At 43.0% G+C, this 23,014-nt stretch overlaps 1 protein-coding gene across 2 annotated transcripts in view; it reads right to left on the bottom strand.

The window, feature by feature from the left end:
• Nucleotides 1-13,527: 13,527 nt before the first annotated feature.
• Nucleotides 13,528-23,014, bottom strand: part of TBC1D9 (TBC1 domain family member 9) — a 98,521-nt gene continuing 89,034 nt past the window's right edge. Inside the window, exons 19-21 of one of the 2 annotated variants that reach the window (XM_075348352.1) lie at nucleotides 19,089-19,163; nucleotides 18,870-18,967; nucleotides 13,528-15,173 (exon numbers count right to left, since the gene is read on the bottom strand). In XM_075348352.1, the coding sequence (XP_075204467.1) occupies nucleotides 14,469-15,173; nucleotides 18,870-18,967; nucleotides 19,089-19,163 (878 nt within the window). In that variant the 3' untranslated portion in view covers nucleotides 13,528-14,468. The remainder of the gene's footprint in view (nucleotides 15,174-18,869; nucleotides 18,968-19,088; nucleotides 19,164-23,014) is intronic. The other variant, XM_075348360.1, reaches the window with a different exon arrangement.

Below are 23,014 nucleotides of genomic sequence, written 5' to 3'. Positions count from 1 at the left end.
ACGCAAAGAGAAGCCAGCATCATCCGGCAGGGGCTTACGGTCCCCGGCAAGGCTAGGAGTCGCCGTGAATTTGCCAAATCCGTTAGCGAAGGGAACCTCCTGGGTTTCCCAGCAGCCAAGTCCCGTCAGAAGGCAACCGTCCAACCGAGAGAGGGAAACACAGTCACCGCCAAGGCTAAAGTTCCCAGGGCCAGAGCCTGCGGGCAAAAGGGGCTCCTTCAGCACTCATCCAAGCTGGGGAGCGGGTTACCGGTGGGAACCCATTGGAACCGTTACACTACATAGGTGCAGGGAAAGGCAGTCACCATCAACCTGCCAGGAGGAGAAACACCGCAGCCGTCTGTGGGACCCGTCCATCGAGCCGTGTGTTTTACCGAGAACTGTGTCCTCATCATTGGCTGAGTGAGTACCACCGTGCCATACGGCACAGTGCTGCCCCCGCGACCCTGCACCTCGCCAGGCCCCGTAACCCGCCTGCCATCCATCCCTACCCCATCACCGGGCCCCAGGACTACCAACCCCCCCTACCCACGGAGGGGAGAACTAACATCCAGGCTGCTCCCTGTCATCGCTCCCGGGATCCTCGTTCAGAGCAGCGGTGGTATCACCAAACTCACCACAACCGTGGGTGGCGTCACGGACAATAACCAAATCCCCACAATCAATCCCCAGCCTTTTCACTCACGGGCGAGGAGCGCCGCTCAAGTCCCCGGGATCCGGCCCACTGCTCGAGCCACCACCGAGCAGCAGCAGCCGCAGCAGCGGGACCCGAGCAGTGGGAGAGCGCAGCGTCCCCTCCTCCGCCCGCGACACATGTATAATGCAAGCCCCCCCCATGCTCCATGTATAATTCTGGCAGCCCCCCATGCCTTTATGTATAATGCAGCCAGCCCCCCATGCCTTTATGTATAATGCTGGCAGCTCCCCCATGCTCCCTGTATACTGCTGGCAGCTCCCCCATGCTCCCTGGATACTGCTGGCAGCTCCCCCATGCTCCCTGGATACTGATGGCAGCTCCCCCATGCTCCCTGTATACTGCTGGCAGCTCTCCCATGCTCCCTGTATACTGCTGGCAGCTCCCCCATGCTCTCCCGGCCCCCCAAGTATGCACTGATTTAAAAACAAAAAAACAAACACATTTTTACCGCTCTCCTCGTTCCTCCGCTGCTGTCCTCACGTGTCCTCGTGAGTTTGGTATTGTCCGTGACACCACCCACCGTTGTGGTGAGATTGGTGACACCACCGCTGCTCTGGACGGGGGATCCTGGGAGCGATGACAGGTAGCAGCCTGGATGTTAGTTATTCCCTCTGTGGGTAGGGGGTTGGTTGTCCCGGGGCCCGGTGATGGGGTAGGGATGGATGGCAGGCGGGTTACGGGGCCTGGTGAGGTGCAGGGTCGCGCTGTGCCATACGGCACTCAGCCAATGATGTACACAGAGTCTCCGGTAAAACAAACGGCTGGATGGACGGGTCCCACAGACGGCTGCGGTGTTTCTCCTCCCGGCAGGTTGATGGTGACTGCCTTTCCCTGCACCTGTGTAACGTGTACGGTTCCAATGGGTTCCCACCGGTAACCCGCTCCCCAGCTTGGATGGGTGCTGAAGGAGCCCCTTTTGCCCGCAGGCTCTGCTCCTGGGAACTTTAGCCTTGGCGGTGACTGTGTTTCCCTCTCTCGGTTGGACTGTTGCCTTCTGTCGGGACTTGGCTGCTGGGAAACCCAGGAGGTTCCCTTCGCTAACGGATTTGGCAAATTCACGGCGACTCCTAGCTTTGACGGGGTCCGTAAGCCCCTGCCGGATGGTGCTGGCTTCTCTTTGCGTACCGGTCCGGTACCGCTGGGCCACCGCCCTTCCACGGTCCTTACGGCAAGCTCCAATAGGCCACTCCTGCAGACGGTCACCACCGTCTGCCAACCTTGCTGATCCGTCCGGGCCAGACACCCGGACCAACTTCTGTCTGCTCAACTGCTACTTCCCTCCTTCCACTTTCACTTCCAAAACTCAACTCCTTCTTTTCCCACCTCCAGGACTGTGAACTCCTCGGTGGGTGGGGCCAACCACCTGGCCCACCCCCTGGTGTGGACATCAGCCCCTGGAGGAAGGCAACAAGGGTTTTTGTCTGACTTAGGTGTGCCTGACCGGGAGTGTGGGGTGTGTTAGTGTTGTTCTGTGACGACCTGGCTTGTCCAGGGCGCCACACATGGAGCGTGGGGGGGCTTGCATTATATATGGAGCATGGGCGGCTGGCTGCATTATACATGGAACATGGGGGGCTGGCTGCATCATACATGGAGGCCTGCGGTGAATTATAATATATGGAGGACTATGGGGCGCAGTATAATATATGGAGTACTATGGGGTGAATTATAATACATGGAGAACTATGGGAAATGCATTAATACATAGAGGACTGTGGTGCATTATAATACATGGAGGACTGTGGTGCAGTATAATATATGGAGGATTATGGGGTGAATTGTAGATGTACATGTAGAACTATGGGTAATGCATTATAATATATGGTGGACTATGGAGCTGGATTCTAATATATGAAGGGTTATGTGGGATCCTTTATACTATATGGAAGGTTATGTGGGGGCCATTATAGTATTTGGAGACCTTTATACAACAGGGGACAAAGATACAAGCATGGGATGGGAACGTTTTGTGCTGAGGGAAAAGGGCTCTTTCCCTCAGCATCCAGCTTTCCCATGCTCTGATGTGCATATAGCAGAGCATGGTGAAGCTGGGTGCCGATGACACGATGTATATCAGAACATAGGGAAGCTGGGTGCTGATGGAAAGAGCCAAGTGTCAGCATCATTATCCCATACTCCAAGTGTCGGTGTACGTAGAAGGGGGGGGCAGGTCCGATCTTTGCACCGGGGCCTATCAAACTCTAGTTACGCCACTGCATATAGGTCTTTTAGAAATCACTGCCAGACAACATTACCATCTATGTACTGTTTGCTGTGGATTATTAACATTGTAACTAAAGGGAGAAGTTTTGGAACTTATTTTTCATACAAGAAAATTGATAATTAAATATTGATGGTGAAATCTGCAAAACTAGCCAAACACTTGTGAAATTCTGATCAAAAATACTGAAGAACATCAGACCATGTTTTTAGTCTAGCAGAAAAATCACTGTCTGAACGAGGCCTTGTACAAAGGGGGCAGTTGAGGGAAAGGACGGACAACCTGCAGTGAAGTCTTCAGTGATAGCAGGTCCTTTGGTGCAGCTGAAGAGTTCACATTTGCAATACTATTCTATCATTGGGCGTAGGGAATATACAGATGACAAACAAGGAGCAAAGTCTGCAGAATCTGGATTGAACCAGCTCTTACGCTGGATAAAATCAGTATAATCATCAACTTGCTGCTATATGGCTTGTAATATAGGAAGAGCAGATTACATCATAGTAACAGTCACAAAACATATTTTCTTTATTGGGGAGATCTGTTCCAACTTGTGCCATTCTTGCTGCATAAATCGTGGGTGAAATAAGAATTGAATTTGCCACCAATTGTCTAAGTAAATCTAATATATAAATATATAAAGATGTGTGTGTGTGTATGTATGTATGTGCGTGTGTGTGTAGTTATGTATGTGCGTGTGTGCGTATGTGCGTGTATGTATGTATGTATGTATGTATGTATGTATGTATGTGCGTGCGTGCGTGTGTCTCTAAGGGATTGGCATCTGCATCGTCGCAGCTACAGCCACAAAATTTTGCACACTCACACGTCTGGAAACCCGAGAGTGTCATAGGCTATGTTGTGAAGCGAAATTTTAACCCCGTGCATTCCAATTTATCAATTACCCCTATCTACATAATGGGGAAAAAGTGAAACGAAAAGTGTATCCGCACCGTCGCATTTACAATCACAAAATTTTGCACAGACACCTCATGTGACCCAGGGAACATCGTAGACTATGTTTTGACAGGAAAATTTAACCCCGCGCTTTTCAGTTACTCTCCAAAAAACATGCCTTCATTAAAGTAAATGGAGCCTGGAACTACAGGTTATTAGTAGGAGCTGTGAGTGGTTGCTATAGGAACAAAAGACATTCATAGTATAAGAAGCTTATAGGAGCTGGGAAAGAGGCAGACGGGGAAAGAGGCAGACGAGGAAAGACAGATCTGGAAAGAGACAGAGCACATTACTTGGCCAATTTAGTTAAATCTGTGTGGAATATCTGTGGTGATGAAATATATGTTGTGAAATGCTTCTATTAGCTTAGTTTTTGCCTTTTAATAATTACATTTCTATTTGTTTTGTGTTTTTTGTGTGCAGAATACAATTTTGTTAATACATTCTATTTTGTTAACAGCAGTTATAAACCCGGGCGAAGACGGGTAGTACAGCTAGTATATTTCTAACGATGGTCTCATACTGACTTATAATAAATTGGCCCCATGCTCACCCAGAAAAGTTGGATGAGTGAAATCCGTTTGATATCCCTAATGTCATGCGAGTGTGCGATTTTTTCTCTTTTAGCATCTGTAGGTAATGCGTTTTTTTCTCAGCAGTTATTCTACAATCATTTACAGAACCATTTACAGTGTGCAGAAGGTAATGTATCTGTAGAAAATGGACGTCACATGGACATCCCTGTGGCATCCATTTTTTTTTCCCCGCACACATTGACAAGTCGTGCCCAGACTTGTGCCCAGATCGTCAGTTCGATCTGAGTGGAAGAAAAACCCACAGATCTGCTCTGCCTCATTGACCCGAGATCAATTAGGCGGGCTTTGCACGCTGCGACATCGGTAACAATGTGTTACCGATGCTGCAGCGATAGTCCCGCCCCCGTCGCACGTTCGATATATAGTGAAAGCTGCCGTAGCGATTATTATCGCTACGGCAGCTTTACACGCACATACCTGCCGTGCGACGTCCATCTGGCCGGCGTCCCGCCTCCTTCCTTAGGGGGCGGGTCGTGTGGCGTCACAGTGACGTCACACGGCAGGCGGCCAATTGAAGTGGAGGGGCGGAGATGAGCAGGATGTAAACATCCCGCCCACCTCCGTCCTTCTCATTGCAGCCGGGAGGCAGGTAAGGTGAAGTTCCTCGCTCCTGCGGCTTCACACACAGCGATGTGTGCGGCCGCAGGAACGAGGAACTACATCGTACCTGTCGCTCCCCCGGCATTATGGAAATGTCGGAGGCTGCAGCGATGATACGATGACGACGATTTTGCGCTCGTTCATCGTATCATCTAGGATTTACACACTACGACATCGCAAGTGACGCCGGATGTGCGTCACTTTCGATTTGACCCCACCGACATCGCACCTGCGATGTCGTAGTGTGCAAAGCCCGCCTTAGAGTGTTTCTCTTACATTGCACTTGTCCATTTTATACACCAGTATGACAGAACCCTAAAAGGTGCTAGTGACATGAATTTCTCACCAGATGTCAGTAACAACCAATCCAGACCACACGGGCAAAGTAAATCAAACCCCAGATGGCCATAAATTTACTGATGTGTAATAATGAGAAATGACACAGGGAAAAAGTTTTGAACACACTTACTGATATGTATTTAATACTTTGTAGAAAAGCCTTTGTTGGTGATCACAGCTTCAAGACATCTCCTGTATGGAGAAACTATTCACACGCATTGCTCAGGGGTAGAGGTGAGCGAACCAGAGGTTCGGTGTTCTAACGAAACACAGACTTTAGACAAAAAAAAGTTCAAGTACTTGTATGAACACAACTTGCGTGAACATCACTGTGCTTGGGTATGTCCGGTGCTCAGCCCAGTGCGAGCCCCTTGCAGTGGCTGAATGGCTCTCACTGGGGGTAACAACAGCGTGATCGGATGTAATGTGCACAAAAAAAATCCCACGCGCCTCCGGAAGTGATCTGTTCTTGGCTGGCTGCATGCAGGCAGAGGTCTGAATTGCCCAATTAAGACTTCCATTGGGGTTCAGATCACGTACGGGTCCCAAACGAACTTTATGTAAAGTCCGGCTGACCCACCAAACCAAACTTCCACAGGTCTGCTCATCTCTACTCAGGTGTGATTTTGGCCCATTCTTCCACTTCAAATCTTAAAGGTCCTGTGGACTCCTATAAATTATGAATTTTAGTTTCTTCCACACATTTTCTATTGGATGGGCCAATCTAGCATCTTTATTTTCTTTCTATGAACAAAAACACACACTGCTTAAAATATAAGGGCCCCTTTGCACATCACATTATAATCCCAAATCAATTAAAATTAGGAAGCAGAAGCAATTGTGAATCAATTTTACCTGCATTGATGCGAATGAAAGTCAGGACAGGTGCACTGGAGAGGCAATAGAAAGGCAACCAACAAATAGAAAATGGTTTTGCAGCTAGTGAAAATAATGTCTCTCCTTATCTTTCCCGACTGATTGTTCTCTAGTTTTGTCTTTTGCTGGTTTCTTTATCTCTACTGGTAGCAACATGAGGCACAATCAGGTCGCACAGGTCTTCCATCTAAATGTTTCATCACAAGAAGATTTTCTGTGTCTCTTTGCACAATCTAATGAGCACAAATCAAATCAAAACACATGGGACATTACACGAGAAAAAACAGAGGGCATCAGGAGATCAGCAGGGCCAGCATCATGCAAATGGACTAGCATTTGCCAGAGAACACGGATTTTCAAGTTCACCATTGGTGTCCTGTTATTTTCACAGATGAGAGCAGGATCACACTGAGCACATGTAACAGACATGGAATAGTCTAGAGATGCCATGGAGAAAGTGCCTACAACGTCATCAAGGGTGAGTGATGGTTTCAGCAGTAATATATTTGGAGGATCACACAAACTTGTATGTGATAGCCAACATTAACCTGTCCGTAAATCTTCAGAGACATTATTAAGCCTTATGCAGGTGGCACTGGTTTCCTTCTTGTGCTGCACATTACCTGACCTCATGTGGCCAGAGTGTATAGTCAGTTCCAGGATGATGGAGACATTGATGCCATTGACAGGCCATCACAATCCCTATGCTTAAAACCAATTGAGAACCTTTGGGACATTATGAATCAGTGCGGCCATCAAGTAGCACCACAGCCTGTCCAGAAACGCACTGGTGCCCTGAACTAGGTCTACAAGAAGATTCCCCAAGGCAGCATCTACCGCCTTAACAAAAGCATTCCTAGCAATTTTCGTGATTACATACAGACACGTGGAAGCCATATTTACATATGTAAACAAATTGGATCCTCATATGATTTAAATTTTATTTTGATTCTCAGGGTGATTTGGATCTAGTCCTTAGTTGGTAAATGATTTTGGTTTCCGATGACACCTTATTCTCAAATGATATAAATTGTATCAGTAATGATTTTCAACTCAAGTCTTTTGTTCACTATTCGGTCAGAGCAGAAATCTGCTCAACAAAGAAAACTTGAAGGCTGCAGCCGATCAGCAGCTGCTGATTACCTGCAGCAGTCACGTGATTGCCGGGGGACGCAGCAATGGCATCGGAAGAATAGCAGTTTAGGAGAACGCCAAGCATTTTTTTATTTTATGATTAATCTTAGTGTGATTCTAAAGAGTTGTGTTACTCATGTTTCGATGTAATCTTCCTTTTTTTTAAAAAAAAACCAATATTTATAACGTGCAAGAGGCCTTGTAAACGAGATTATTAAATGTATTATTGGATCTTTCCAAGACCTTTCAATAGGTCAATATCCTTAAAATAAAACTTTTCAAGTATCCTAGTAGATAGAAAAAAGTTGTTTGATAAAGTTTGAATACAGTAGATTGTGACACCCCGGCGTTGGCCTCACACATCTATATTTTACGTTTCTTGATGGGTTGCGATTTCCAGACTGACCACTGCTGACTTGACGTACCCTCCTCACAGGCATGTAAGAAGTGGCTTGTTTGGGTTAGCGCACACCTTTGAGTTCGGTAATTGTGGTCTGTACATGAAGTGTGAAATGCGGCCATGTGAAGCCAGACAAACACATTATTGCTTACCACTGTAGATCTATGAAATGAGGATGAAACATATTATATGGTTTTAATCTCATTGTGAGGGCCCACGTAGCTCTGCATGGTTGTCAAACTGATTGTGTCCATCATTTTTGGCCACATTATGGCATCTCTATTGGATCTCAACTTTACTTGGTTGTTCAAAATTTGCACATGACAAACATACCCTATTGGCATACAGTGGGTTCAGCTATAGAGTTCACTATTATTCATGCCCAAAATAATTGAATCTGTGAAAAATTCTTCACAGTCTCCAACACCTGTAAAAACTTCCATTACCATAACCCTTAATGAATTACCCTCCCTTCCTATGCACATGGCAGCATTAGAGATCAATTTTATTCCTGTTATTAGGCTCCTATAGAAACATATTGGGACCCTTTACTGTACCAATTTTAGGTCTACACCACTTACGTAGTAAAAGTTAGAGGTCGAGATAGACAAACATTTCCTATGCAATTCAAATAGCTGCCATAATGCTTGCATCATTTCACCTTAAGCGAAGTCCGATGAACTCTGATAATGAGTACAGAGACCACGATTTACGTAAAAGCATTCCTATAGAAACTTTTATTCAGTGATACAAAAATAAATTTAGGTGTTCAAGAATTTAATGTATTAGTTCGGCAGTTACAGTTTTGCTTCAGATTTTTGTACTCTAAGACTAAAAATTCTATTAAAATTCCATACATTAAATTTAGTTTTGTGTGTCAAACATTTTAGAATGTATAATATTTATTATTGATCCTGTGCAGGGAAGAAAATTGCAGCATAATTTCAATGGAAGAAATTGGTTTGGGAAAACTATGGCCGAAGACCGTAGAAAAACAAATTCTCTATCATTTTTCCAAAGCCTATCAACTGTAAGACTAGGACTATATCTATAAACCATGATCTTAAAAATCGGACCAATTTACGTCTAAATGGAGTGATGATCAAGCATGTGCACTAACATGCTACTATAGGACGGCAAAAAAACAGTAGTGCCTGGGATTTGTGGGAGCCACAGATTGAGTCCCCAATCATCAGCAAGTTATCACCTAGATTATGGTTACATAATAACTATCTATATTGGTACAAATAGTTTAAGAAGAACCTGTCAGGTTCACTGAACACTAATACAGCAGTATGGGTGCAGATTTATTGTAATAAAGGTGATTTATGTTCTTATTAATGCCATAGTGTTTGAAGTGTATTTTTGCGGAGTCACATGTGTTAATGAAGCAGGCTGTACAAACCAAAGATCGTTGTCCTGCTGCTACATCACTGCGTAATACAATTGAATGAGTTACCCCCTAGGGTACCACAACAAAAACTCAGCAAAAATCTGAGAGTCCAACTTAACGTGTCTTGGTCACTTATGGGTTGTGGCAATGTGACACTAATCACCTGCATTAATGCTCCGATGCAGCAGTGTCACGTAGCAATCTTTGGCCGTATGTTCTATGACGTGGTATAAGCCAAGTGCCTCATCCAGTTTAACTATGTAACATTTCTACAGTAAATCATTCAATGTTCATCACAAAAGATTAACACTTGTAAATTTTAACTCTAATATAGAGGCAACATTTCCACTTCAGTCCATCTGTATGTGGTTACTGCAACAAGGTCATATTTATTCAGTGAAATTTAACTTTTTATTTCTAAATCTATCAATTGTGCAAGTAGGTTATGTGGTCTTAATCTCCGCTTAAGAGACAAAAGTTCACAGTTGTCAAACTGATTATTGCCATGCAATACCTGACACAGCCTACGGGCAAAAGTAGCACTGTTTCTGGAAGAAAAAAAAAAAAGCCAATTTTTCTACTACCATATATCTTTTTTGTGCTGAAGTATATGCAGATGCATAGTATGGAAATCAGTTATGCTAATCAAAATCCACCATGTTTCCCTGAAAAAAAGACCTACTGCAGGATTTTTGCAGTAGGCTTGAAATATAACCCATATATAAAATTTGCGCTGAACCACAACAATGTATTGAGGAATAGTATTTTATTTTGTTTTATTCTCCACTCACACAAAAAAAAAATATATATAATATTATTATTATAATATAATATTATATATATAATATAATTTATAATTTATAATTTAATTTATTATATTATAATATAATTTAAACTCTACTAAAACATCACATACCATTTAAGCATATGAAGCCTCGGCCGACGGCTATCATATGCTGATGGTCAAAAAGGACAAAAATACAAGTACTTGATTATAATTTTAAACTTGCTTAGCATGACTGAATATAAATCTCAAGAAAGGGTTTTATAAACACACAATCCGGCTGTTCCGCCGTAAGAAGAAAATAGGTGCAATGAGCTTGATCCGACGCGCGTTTCAGGGGTGTAAGGGTATGTGCGCACGTTGCTTTTTACCTGCTTTTTTGCTGCTTTTTCTTCTGCGCTGTTTAATGCCAAAATGGATGTGTTCTTCTATTCAAGCAAAGTCTATGGGAATTTGGGTTTCTTGTTCACACTATGTTGTTCAAAATGCTGCCTTTTTGTGGCAGAACTTTGGTCAAAAACTCAGCTTTTCAAAGAAGCAACATGTCAATTGTTTTTGCCATTTGGGTTTTGCAATGCAAAGCTGAGTTTTTGACCAAAGTTCTGCCACAAAAAGGCAGCATTTTGAACAACATAGTGTGAACAAGAAACCCAAATTCCCATAGACTTTGCTTGAATAGAAGAACACATCCATTTTGGCATTAAAACAGCGCAGAAGAAAAAGCAGGTAAAAAGCAGGTAAAAAGCAGGTAAAAAGCAACATGCGCACATACCCTTACCGGTCCCCTTCCTCAAGGATCCGCTAGATGTGTTAATATTTAACCCTATAAAGACAACTGCAGCTTATGTGGAGTACTTGACTTAAAGTGACATTTGAGGTCTCTGTGGTATAGTAACACAAAAAATTATTCATCTATAATTCGGGGTTTTTGTGCACTTTGTAAAGATTTTTATAAAACCCTTTCTTGAGATTTATAATTAGTCATTCTAAGCAAGTTTAAAATTATAATCAAGTACTTGTATTTTTGTCCTTTTGACCATCAGCATATGATAGCCGTCGGCTGAGGCTTCATATGCTTAAATATGTGATGTTTTACCGTGTTTTTCCAAAAATAAGACACTTATATTTTTTTTGAACCCCAAAAAAGCGCTAGGGCTTATTTTTGGAGGAGGTGTTATTCTTGGAGAAACACGGTTGGGGGTAAGTTTACCCCCAAAAAAGCAGACCCCCCCCCCCACTTCCCAGGAGACTCATACTCACCAGACCAGGACGTCTGCGTGGTTCCCAGGTCCTCCTGTGATCTCCGGTCGGTGCTGCACGCCGTCCTACCCTGCTGCTAGCTGACACACACAGAAGATCCCAGACACACACAGCAGATCGCTCACACAGCAGATCACTCACACAGCAGATCACTCACACAGCAGATCACACACACACACACACACACACACACACACGAGATCACAGATATACACCGCAGATCACACACAGCCGATCACAGGCACACACAGCCGATCACAGGCACACACAGCCGATCACAGGCACACACAGCCGATCACAGGCGCACACAGCCGATCACAGGCGCACACAGCCGATCACAGGCGCACACAGCCGATCACAGGCGCACACAGCCGATCACAGGCACACACAGCCGATCACAGGCACACACATCAGATCGCAGACACACACACAGCCGATTGCAGACACACACAGCAGATCACTCACATCACATCACATCACATCCAGCACTTACGGCAGCAGGGAATGAGAGCAAGTCACGTGTCCAGCCGCAGGTCCTGTTCGTCGCGCTGCACCGCACTGCCTCTCAGGATTCTCCCGGCGAGAAGAGATGGGTGTCAATGGATGAGTTCAGTGTGTATGCGATCCGATGTGTGTGCGATCCGATGTTTGTGTGTGTGTGTGTGTGTGTGTGTGTGTGAGATTTGATGTTTGCGTGTGATCCGATGTTTGTGTGCGCGATCTGACTGTGTGTGATCCGATGTTTGTGTGTGAGATCTGGTGACTGTGTGTGTGTGTGTGTGTGTGAGCTGATGTGTGCGATCACTGCAGGTCCTGCTGCTCGGCGTCTGGTGAGTGCGATTGCCGGGTGCCGCTGTGTATAATGAAGTGTCCTGCAGTATCTAACTTTTTTAGCTGCACGGACACTTTATTATTGATCCAGGACTAGGGCTTATTTTCGGGGGAGGGCTTATATTTAAGCCTTTCTCCGAAAATGCTGAAAATCCCTGCTAGTGCTTATTTTTGGGGGAGGTCTTATTTTTGGAAAAACACGGTAGTAGAGTTTATATTATATATATTTTTTTGGTGTGAGTGGAGAATAAAACAAAATAAAATACTATTCCTCAATACATTGTTGTGGTTCAGCGCAAATTTTATATATAGGTATCTCTATATATTGTACATATGAATTTATTTGATCTTAGGCATTAAAGGGTTTTTTGCCTAGAAAAATTAGCTGCAGAACCATTGAAACATTGGGTTTAGCGCTAACCCTTATTTTATTGTTATTGAAATATAACCCTAGTCAAAAAATAAGCCCTAGTTACAGTCAGGGTCAGCGTTGGGGGGGGGGCGTGTGGAGTCAAACTGCACAAATTCTCAGGGCCCCTTAGGTACTCCAGCAGTTGTATTGCAAGGTTAAGATTGTTTAAGGACCTTTGATGACTTCACACAGTCATGTGACATGATGTAATCAAAGGTCGCCTAATTGCGGGAGTCTAAAAGAACTGAACAGGAGAGAGGCTGGTTTGCAGGACTGGTGTTAGGAGGGAGTGAGGTCAAACTTGGCAATTTCACAGGGCCCCCCATTTATATCCCTATGATAAAACAGATTTAGGACCTTTGTGACATCACATGTGACAAGGTTGTCACCAAAAGGTCTCCTAATTGCAGGAATCTAAAGCTGGAGAGGAGACAGGCTGGGGCGTATTATGTGCAGTGTGTGTGTGTGAGTATTATATATATATATATTATTTATATATACTTTTATTATATTATATATATTTATTATATTATATATTATATATATTTATTATAATATATATATATATACATATATATATATATATATATATACACATATATGTATAATATATATATACACATATATGTATAATATATATATATATATATATATATATATATATATATATATATATATATATATATATATATATATATATATATATATATATATATATATATATATATATATATATATATATATATATATATATACACACATATACATATACATACATATACATACACACACACATACATACATCCACACACACACATATACATATATATATTACACACAGTGGATTGAAATAAGCCCTAGTCCACCTTTTGGAGCAAGTAATAATGCAAGACCCTGTCTTATTTTCATGGAAACCGGGTAGTAAATGAGCAGAAGTCTCCTTTATCAGTAGTTCAGATTAATAAAACAACAGGAATTTTGTGAATGACAAATGATTCCACAAGGTGCATGAATGAAAAGAACGCAGTTTCTCAATGAACCCTTTTATTTCTTGTAAACAGCAGAACAAAACAGCAGCATTGGTTTATCGTTACATTTTCTTAACATCTATGGGGTTCAATATATATATATATATTACAATAATTACCTGAAATTAAAAATAGCTTTAAAAAAATAAGACTTTCCAAATTAAAAAAAAATATATATACACACATAAAATGCATTGATACACGTTACAAAATGAGGTCATAAGTGGAAAACCTTGTGCACTCCACATCCTTCTACAATGAAACAACCTAGAGTCCAACACAGATTTGCAGATTTTTATTTATATATAGTCATATCACCAAATGCACTTGTTCCTGGAGACGTACTATGTTGTTACTAGGAGAGCAAAAAATAATTAAAAATTGCTGTATGAAAGACGTATTGATGAACAGGCAATTCATTGTATGAAGAAGCAGGAATTCAAAGTGCAGGTGCTCAAAAGACAGCAAAAACTAGCATAAAAGGGATGGGATACCGTATAATAAAGTGTCAATGCATTCCAACTGACTAAATATCTCCAAGATCACATAACTTATTTACAGGATTCTTAAAAGACACGGGATGTAATATTCACCCAAAGAGGATATTGTGGAGTTTTACCATGTATCGTCTTATCTACAGTACAATATAGTCTTGTTCTATTGGGACAAAACATAAAATCCTATTTTCAGGTTAGGTTTATATGTAATTATGTAGTCTAAAAACCTTAATTTGTTATTTAAAATTGTATGTACACATGCCTATGTAACGGATGCATCCCAAGGGAAACGCTAGGTTAAAATCCATAAATCTTCAGATGGTCATTTTAAAATTGTGCATTTTTGGACTAAAATATTAAAACAGATGTTGCTCTTGTAATAGGATTGATGGGATCCAGACTTCACTATGGTAAAATAGTATTTACAACTACCCTAGTGTTCTTCAACCAGAGATGGTAGCAATCTCATAGTCACTTGTAGAAGGGAAAGCTTTCCCCATCAGTCTGACATTTTTAGCATTAGTTATCCTCGCCATCATGGACACTGGTTTGTCAAAGTATCTAACAATAGCTGGCTCTGTCAAGAGAGAAGCAAGGAACTGCTCAAATGTAACAGCCCAGTCTTGGTCCAGACTAGTACTCACTGGCAAAGAAGCTGGGTGACGACTTCGTACAAGGATGGTATCATCACCAATATCTTCACACTGCAGTTTATCATCTTCATGTGACCCAGCACTCAGCACAGAGTAAGAGGACATGGAACTATCGTCTTTTGTCTCATCATCTGATATGAGCATAGATGAGCAGGCCCCGGTGTCTCTCGGAGAAGAGTCCTCAAGCTTCACCTCCTCCATTTGATCAGAGTGGATTTCTTCTGTATTATCATTGGAAACCAGGCTGCTGGAGAAGGCTCCTGATTGCACATACTGATAGGTTTGGATTGGCTTTTTTCCGAGAACTTTACTTGGCGTTTCTGTGCTGCAGTGACTTGGAGTTTCTTCTGCAGATTGCAAGGACAAGAGTTTGCCCACCTCACCAATCTCAAGCAGTAAGCTGGTGACCGCTGCCGTTGCATGGTAGAGTTCCTGCTCACTTGGATCCTCGCTAAACATATTGTACATGGTCTTACACAATTCAATAAACTGTCCCTAGAAGTAAACAATCAAGAGGAGACAAAATGAAGAACTGCTTAGTGTGATAGAATTTACTCAAACATGGATTGCAGAAGATAAACTTTGTTTATATCTAATATTTCTCCCATTTGTGTTAAACTGTGATCTGCATTAAACGACACAAAAAGGCTACTAGCGGATTTCCATTTTTCCCACTTGGGGTCTTTCTTGTATGGGCAGATGTACTCTGGATTGCTTATACATCTAGATCCACAGTTCACTTTGACAGTGATCATAAGTACCTGCTCTTACTCCCTGGAACGCTCAATTCACGATAATCTTGCAGTCTAAACCGTCGGCCAATCACCAGACAAACAAGCCAATGCTGACTTGTAGGGTGAAATGATCTTTTGGTTTGCACAAATGCTCATAACTCTTGGCAGTGCATGGTCTTGTGTAAACAGGACTTGTGCTGCCAAGAACAATGACAGTCTGTGCACTAATTGATTTATTACAGATTGCTCAGTGAATATCTAAAAAGAGAACTGCCTGTAAACGGGAAATGAAACAATCGCTGACCAATAAAGCATTTTGGTGGTCATCATTTAACACACAGTGTACATAAGCCTTTAGGCTGGACACTTACATCAGATAGCTGTTTGGCCAACATCCCATCTCTCCGAAGAGATGGGAGGCGCACTAGGCTTATCTGCATTATTAGTAATAAAGGGGTAGAAAAATGGAAGAACAGACATTAATGGGGGCATAGCCATAAACAAATAAAACTCCTTTCTGGTCAGGGTGGCGAAAATTGGCCCCATTATGGAGGGTCATTTTGTATCTATGGGTCCTCAGTATGTACTTCTCTGATTCCCAGTTAATATGCATTTCACTTTATCTTTTCAGTTAATGAGTTAAAAATTCTTTTAATTTTTACTTATATCTGTTTCTGACAAAGGTGTCCATTGAACTAAAGCTTGACCGACATCCCTTTCAACCAACTTCCAACACCCAGTGGAACGCTTGGCCGAGCACTAAGGTGTTCACTATGAGAGACCCGACGCCAAAACTCGTCTGATTTTGGCTTCTGTGAATGATCAAAAGGACTGGCTGTTGAAATTCAACAGACTATTCTCCCCCTCCCCCGACAACATGTGTTGAGGAGAGTCGGGAGGACCCCATGCTCATTAGATCGGTGGCTGATTTACCTGATGTGTATGGAGGCCTTTCGCTACAAGCAATATAAATATTGCTGTGAGTAATAATACGAGCAATATAACTACCGCTAGAAGCCTCACAAGGATTACAAAGCATGATTGAAGAGAAAAAAAAAAAAAAGACATATGTCTATTGAATATCTGTTTTCCTAAATCTATATAGCAAGGCAGTGTGTGCAACTAAGATAGTTATCAATAAGTAACCAAATATTTTTTACATTTAGGCTCAAAAGAAAGCGGATTGTAATAACCTGTCACAAAAAGAAAATAAAAAAACCCAAGGATATAACAAGGTGTTGGCCACTTTATCTTTAGCTGATGTGTTGGGGACATTTGTTTAGTGGCATGAACTGATGTATCAGTATTACAGGTTCTCTGTGTATCCAAACAAGAAGCCTCATGGTTAAACCTTATGGTCTCTAGAGGGTCATACTGGTAAAGGGTATAATTTAACGCACCAGAATGTCCCAGAGACTGCACACTCCAAAGAACTATTGAAGAAACAAGAAAAACGGAGTATTTGCGTGCAAATATATTAGTTTTAGTTCCCTCTGACTGGTCCCCCTGAACCACCTATATACTGGTAAGCTCTTCTGCTGGCCTTGTTTATTTTGGTCCTTATGGAGCTGATTTTTTTTACTATAAAACTTCACCTCTTTGCACATTATTCCATATGTGACCATGCACTTATCTAGGACCCTTTGGGTAGGTGTAGATCCATTTACTAAAAATAGGTGGCTATTATAATACATTGTACATTACATTTCTTTATATAGCCTCCCTATCCTCTGTGGACTAGGCCACACTATTTATAGCCGCAGTTAGCTGCCATATCACCTGTATACTGGAATTTCTCTCCTGATCATGTTCATTTTTGATATGTTTGGAGGTTCTCTGTGTAGTCTGAGGAAAGTGGTACCAAAAAGTGCAGAAGAAGAAATGCAAGACTGTGTGACCACGTAGAGTATTTTTAATGCTGTGTATTTTCGCGGTTTCAAAAATGCAGCGTCTTACAGTTCCAACAAAGTATGCCGCGAATAGAAAGCACAGATAGATTGTCATATCTTACCAGATAAGACCCTAACAGGTAAATGTACTCACTTAAAGGAGTTGTGCCAGCCAAATGAAATGGCGTCTGCTGCATCCCCTGAAAAACGTATTGCAGATATAGGAGGAAGAAACCGGGATATGCCGCGCTGACACCAAACGTCAAGTGGTTGATTATATTTTCTTTTATTCAGTCAGGTCTACGCGTTTCAGAGGACGCAGTCTCCTTCCTCAAGACAATTTTACAGAAAAAAAAAAAATCAGTTTGTTGATTTTTTTCTGTAAAATTGTCCTGAGGAAGGAGGCTGCGTCCTCAAACGCGTAGACCTGATTGAATAAAAGAAAATATAATCAACCACTTGACGTTTGGCGTCAGCGCCGCATATCTTTGTTTCTTCCTCCTACATCTATAGTTCCAACAGAGTGGATGGGAGTTTAAGAAATCTCCTGCTCACTGTGCTTTTTATTCAGTGTAAACTGACCTGCGGTGTGGGTTTCAAATCCCAAAGTTAATTTCTCTTGTGGGTATGCTGAGTTTTATGTGCAGCTTTTTCCCCTTGTATTAAATGCCATAAATTTTCAAGTAGAAAACACATGTATTTTGAGTACGAATCCGTTGCGGAAAAACATCAAAAACATAGGCAAATACCATGAAGTTTCAAACAGGCTTGAAGCACCTTTGTTTAAAAAATAACATACTGAAAAACGCATGTAAAAAAATATGTAACCTAATTTTACACACTAGGTGCAGAAATATCAAAAACTCACCAAAAGCTTATCGTGAGAACATAGCCTAAAAGGTGCGTGCCCATGATCAGTTTTCACAGTGTTTTGGACGCAGCATGCGTCAGCTGCGTCCAAAATGCTGCGATATACAGTATAAGCATAGTGGATGGGATTTCTAGAAATCTCGTGCCCACTGTGCTTGTTTTTTCCGCAGCAAACACTGACCTGTGGTGTGACTTTCCAGACCGCAGCATGTCAATTGTTTGCTGCGGAGTCGCAAGCGTCCTCCGTAGGGAGAAGAAAAGAGAGAGACCGCAACAGCCCGAGCGTGTATCGTGGGCACGAGCAGCTGTGGTCTTCTCCATTCTCTGGTGGAGGAAACTCATGGCCCCGCAGGTCAGGATGCACCGGGTCCTGATCGTGGGCACATACCCGAATAATTATATTTTACTAAGCGCCATAAAATAGTGACCCCAAAATATCTGTTAAAATAAAGATAAAATGGCCAATCCCTTTACATAAACTTAATTGTGAGTTGTAGCTTGGCTAGCTTCTTCACTAAAATTGCCTTATGCCAGGTACTGGGATACAGAAATAGCGCAGCAAAGCGGGCATCTCACCTGGCACCCAGAACATGCCCTGCCAACAGGTCTCTAGATATTCACCCGGCTTGTAATGAATTATATTGAGCTGCTGACAAGTAGCATAAGACTAGCACACAAATGTGACATCAAGCAAATACCTGGTTTAACTTGGGTAATTCTGCAACTTTTTGCTTAGATCGATTTTCTTGTGCCCAAATCCGAAGATAATTTCGGTTTTCGTGTCTTGTTTTCCTGACTAATAAATGCATAAAGAATTGTTTATATACTCAGGAACATGAAAGTACAATTCACAATAATCACAATGTTACTGTCTCTACTACAAGCACATCACAGACATTGTGACCACTAAGTGTTACCTTTAGCCGTTTTAAGACTCACTGCAACAAAGCCTTCTTCAGTCCTTTTCTTGCTTCTCAACTCAATTGCAGCCACTTAATGATAACACAGGAAATGAAGAAACATCTCTTAGATGTTTTTCTGCAGCAAATCGCAAATGATCGCTCACTACCATCGCAAATACCCAGCAACTGTACTGAAACTGCAAGCGGTGTCCGTGTAGATACATGTGTAATACAGTTATGTATGAATCAGTGGCATACGTATCACAGGGGCAGATCACACAACTGCTAGTGAGCCCATAACAGGAGGCCTAGCAGCGGACAGCATAAAACTGCCATGATACTGAGCTGCAGCCACCACAGAAGAGCTAGGGCATACACCCCAACTTTTAAGAGGCACATGGAGCAGCAAGTACAGTGTGCAAAAGCAATTCTAATTTATGCCAAGTCACTTCCCTAATCTCAATCAGTAACTGTCCCTCATAAAATAAATGCCCCCAAGCATGATGCTCCCATACAGTAGGATGCCCCAACACAGCATGTCCCAACAACCCCCCCACACACACAGTACGGAGCCACCACACAGTTCCCCTACACACAGTATGAAGCGCCCACAGCCACGCACACAGTATGATGCTCCCACAGCTCTCAACACATAGAATGATGGCCCTACAGTGCATTTCCCTACAACGCCCTCACACAAACGGAGCCACCACACAGTCCCCAACACACAGTATGACACCCCCACAGCCACGCACACAGTATGATGCCCACACAGCCATCCACATGGCAGGATGCCTCTGACAATACTTTTCCCCCACAGAGTATGATCCCATTACAGAGTATGGTGCCCCCAAACCACCACATACAAGTAGAATTACCCGGCACAATATGGTGCCCAACTTACAGTCCTCCTCACACATAGTGCGATACCCACAATGTCTTCCATGCATGATATGATGCCCCCATAGCTTCCCACAGTTTGACATTCCCAAAGTGTCTCCACACCCAACCATACACCGTACAATATCTGCACTTGTGTGTCATGCCCCCTGCTGCGAATAAGAGGTCCTTCAGTCTCTACACAGACTGAAATATGGAGCAGGGATCTGATCATTAACTAGTCCACCATTGCGTTCAACTATATCGGAGTAGGGACATTCTCCCGACCTATCAGGGCAGCTCCCCAAATTCTGGACTGTGTTGCTGTCCAGGATGGTTGGGAGGCATGGCTCAGGGCATTATGCTGTGTACAGCTCACACTGCATGTAATACTAGCTGTACTCGTATAAAACTTAGATATAACTCTGTTGAACTAAAAACTAGGATTTACCAATATGTAGGATTTTACAGTGGTTGGTTTTCTACAATAGAGCCATGCACATTCCATTTGTCATCATTTTTTATATCCTGAAAGAAGTATTTTTTTTATTTGGGGGAGATTTTAGAAAAAAATCAGCAATTATGCTAATGTGTTTTAATTTGGGATTTTATCTTACAGTGTTTACTGTGTGGTAAAAGTGACCTTTATTCAATGGGTCAGTGCAACTCCAAGATTATTTATGGCTACTTTTTTGCAATAAAATACATACAAATTTGCTTTTGTGTTGCCATAATCTGATCGCTACAACTTCTTTTTCCATTGACAGGGCCATAGGAGAATGTTTTCATGGATACTGTTTTGAGATTTGTGGAGCACTTTTTACTCCGTTATTTTGGGAGGCGAATGAATGAAAAACATTTTTTCACCTAAACACTGGATGACGTGGAAATAAAGTAGGCCAGAATTAATATGCCATTTTTAAATCTGGAGTGGTTACGAACATGCAGATACCAATTGTTTTTTTTTTTTTTTTTTTTGTTAACTACTTCCAGTCCGCCGATTGACTTCTGGGTGGTCCACGTTCTATTCCGCAGTGATGTTCTTAATCATAACTGCCTAGTATAGCAACTACACGAGATCATGCAGATGAGGGGATTCAACTGTTAGACATAGCCAAACTACCTATAGAGAAAGAAGGCAGAGAGGGTCTTTGCCTTAATGTCTTTGCCTTCCTGGCCACTGTATAGAGAATATGTGTGGCACCCCAGGGTTCAAATGTGGCACCCCAGGGTTCAGTTGCCACAAATATACCTGTTTCTGGGCAGGGAAGGATCTCCACATCAGTTAATCCCACATACATTTCCACTCCAAGCCTGGAGGGGGAGCTCTACAAGTCGAGTTCAGGTGAGGTCCCCTTTAAATCCAGGTTTGGAGGCGGAGTCAGAGAGACAGTTGACAGTTGGAGAAAAGGAGACTGTGCGAGCAGAGAGTGAGGGAAGACATCAAAATGGAGAGGGCAGTGCTTAGCCCGCACAAGTAACTGTGTGACCGCCTGAGGGATCAGAAGTGAGGCAAAAGAGGAGTGACCGGGGAGGTGGAGCCAGACCGGTTCATCCCCAAGGAACAGCGCTGATTATCGGACACCGGCATCCGAGATTGTGAGGGATCTAATCTGCCCAGCAATAAAGACCGGGGGCCAGGGAGACTGCAGATCTCCTGGCCGCAGCAGCACCTGAAGGCAAAGCCACTACACAGAGCTTAGGGACCGCAATGAGTACAGCAGTGCCCCTTAGAGAAGCTCCCGCCGCCTGTCATACAGGTGAAGACAGTGAGAGAGGGACAAGGTATAGCTACAGGCAGCCTAGTACCAAGGAGAAACATAGCGCAGCAGGGAGGCCACACAACTGACCTGTTGCAGAGATCCTGAACTGTTCCCAGATTACCCAAAAACTGTAACATCAGAAACTGAACCCCATTTTAACACCTGCAAGTAAAACCTGGTCAGATTTAATGAATTGGTGTGACGCACTTTATTTCTTCATCTGAGGAGCCATAGGCTGCTGCACTGAAGTGACAGTTGAAAAGGCTGTGAAGAAAAACCGCCATATCTGTGTACTACTAAAACTGCCCTGGGGATCCTGCTTCACCTACGGGAAGCGTAAACAACTGGCTGCCTAACCATCACCCCAGAGGTCTGACCTGCAGCCCCAGTAACCATACTGGAACCATAGGTGGCATCACGAAATACATTTATTTATTATTTTTTTTTCTTTATTATTTTTTAATTTTATTTTTATTTTTTTTATTATTTATTGACTTTTAGCGACCACCAGGGCCACGGAACTGGGCACAGGCCCCCGTGACAAAATCCCATTAACCAACACCCGGAACCGAGTACCCCACGGCCCTGGGGCGGGTCAGCTTTTGGCGTCACGAACAGGATCAACCAGGTATTACAGTCTGTCCATTGATTTCTTCTGGAGTTAAGGAAAGGGACGCCACCTCTGAGGGAGAGGTGATGGCTTGCCGCGGTTGAGGTGCGGGGTCTGTAGTCACAGGGACTCGCAGTGCTCTAATGGCCCGGTTCTTCAGAGTTACAAAGTCTAGACTCGGATGCTCCATGACCCATAGACGCAGCTGTGTTTGATGAATTGGTAAATGTAACCCCTCAAGAAACTGTTCAATTAACATTTTATCTTCCTCTCGTGCACTTTCAGGGTCTACCTGCTTTACAGCCTGCAGCGCCTCCTGAAGGTTCAATGCATAATCCCGTATGCTATCCTGCGGTCTTTGTTTGCACTTGTAAAACCTCATTCTTAGCTCAGCTACAGTACGAGTTTCAAAAGCAGCTTTTAAATTAGCAAATATCTGGGTTATTGTCCTTTTATCTGTATTCAGCCAGGATTTAACCTCTCGCTCTGCTGCACTCGTCAGTTGCCCCAGCAAAACAGACACTTTTTGCTTGTCAGTCATAGAGTATATATCCAGGAAATTGCACATCTTTTCTCTAAATTCAGCTAGGGTATTGGGCTCCCCAGCATATTGCGGTAACCATGCCGCCCCTGGGACATACGGCAGAGCAAGCGGCATGATCGGGGCTACAGCTTCAGGTGCTGCAGCT

The sequence above is a fragment of the Anomaloglossus baeobatrachus genome, chromosome 1, assembly GCF_048569485.1.
Source record: "Anomaloglossus baeobatrachus isolate aAnoBae1 chromosome 1, aAnoBae1.hap1, whole genome shotgun sequence".
NCBI classification, from domain to species: domain Eukaryota; kingdom Metazoa; phylum Chordata; class Amphibia; order Anura; family Aromobatidae; genus Anomaloglossus; species Anomaloglossus baeobatrachus.
Note: the sequence above shows the minus strand (reverse complement) of the source record. Positions and strands in the feature narration are given on the sequence as shown.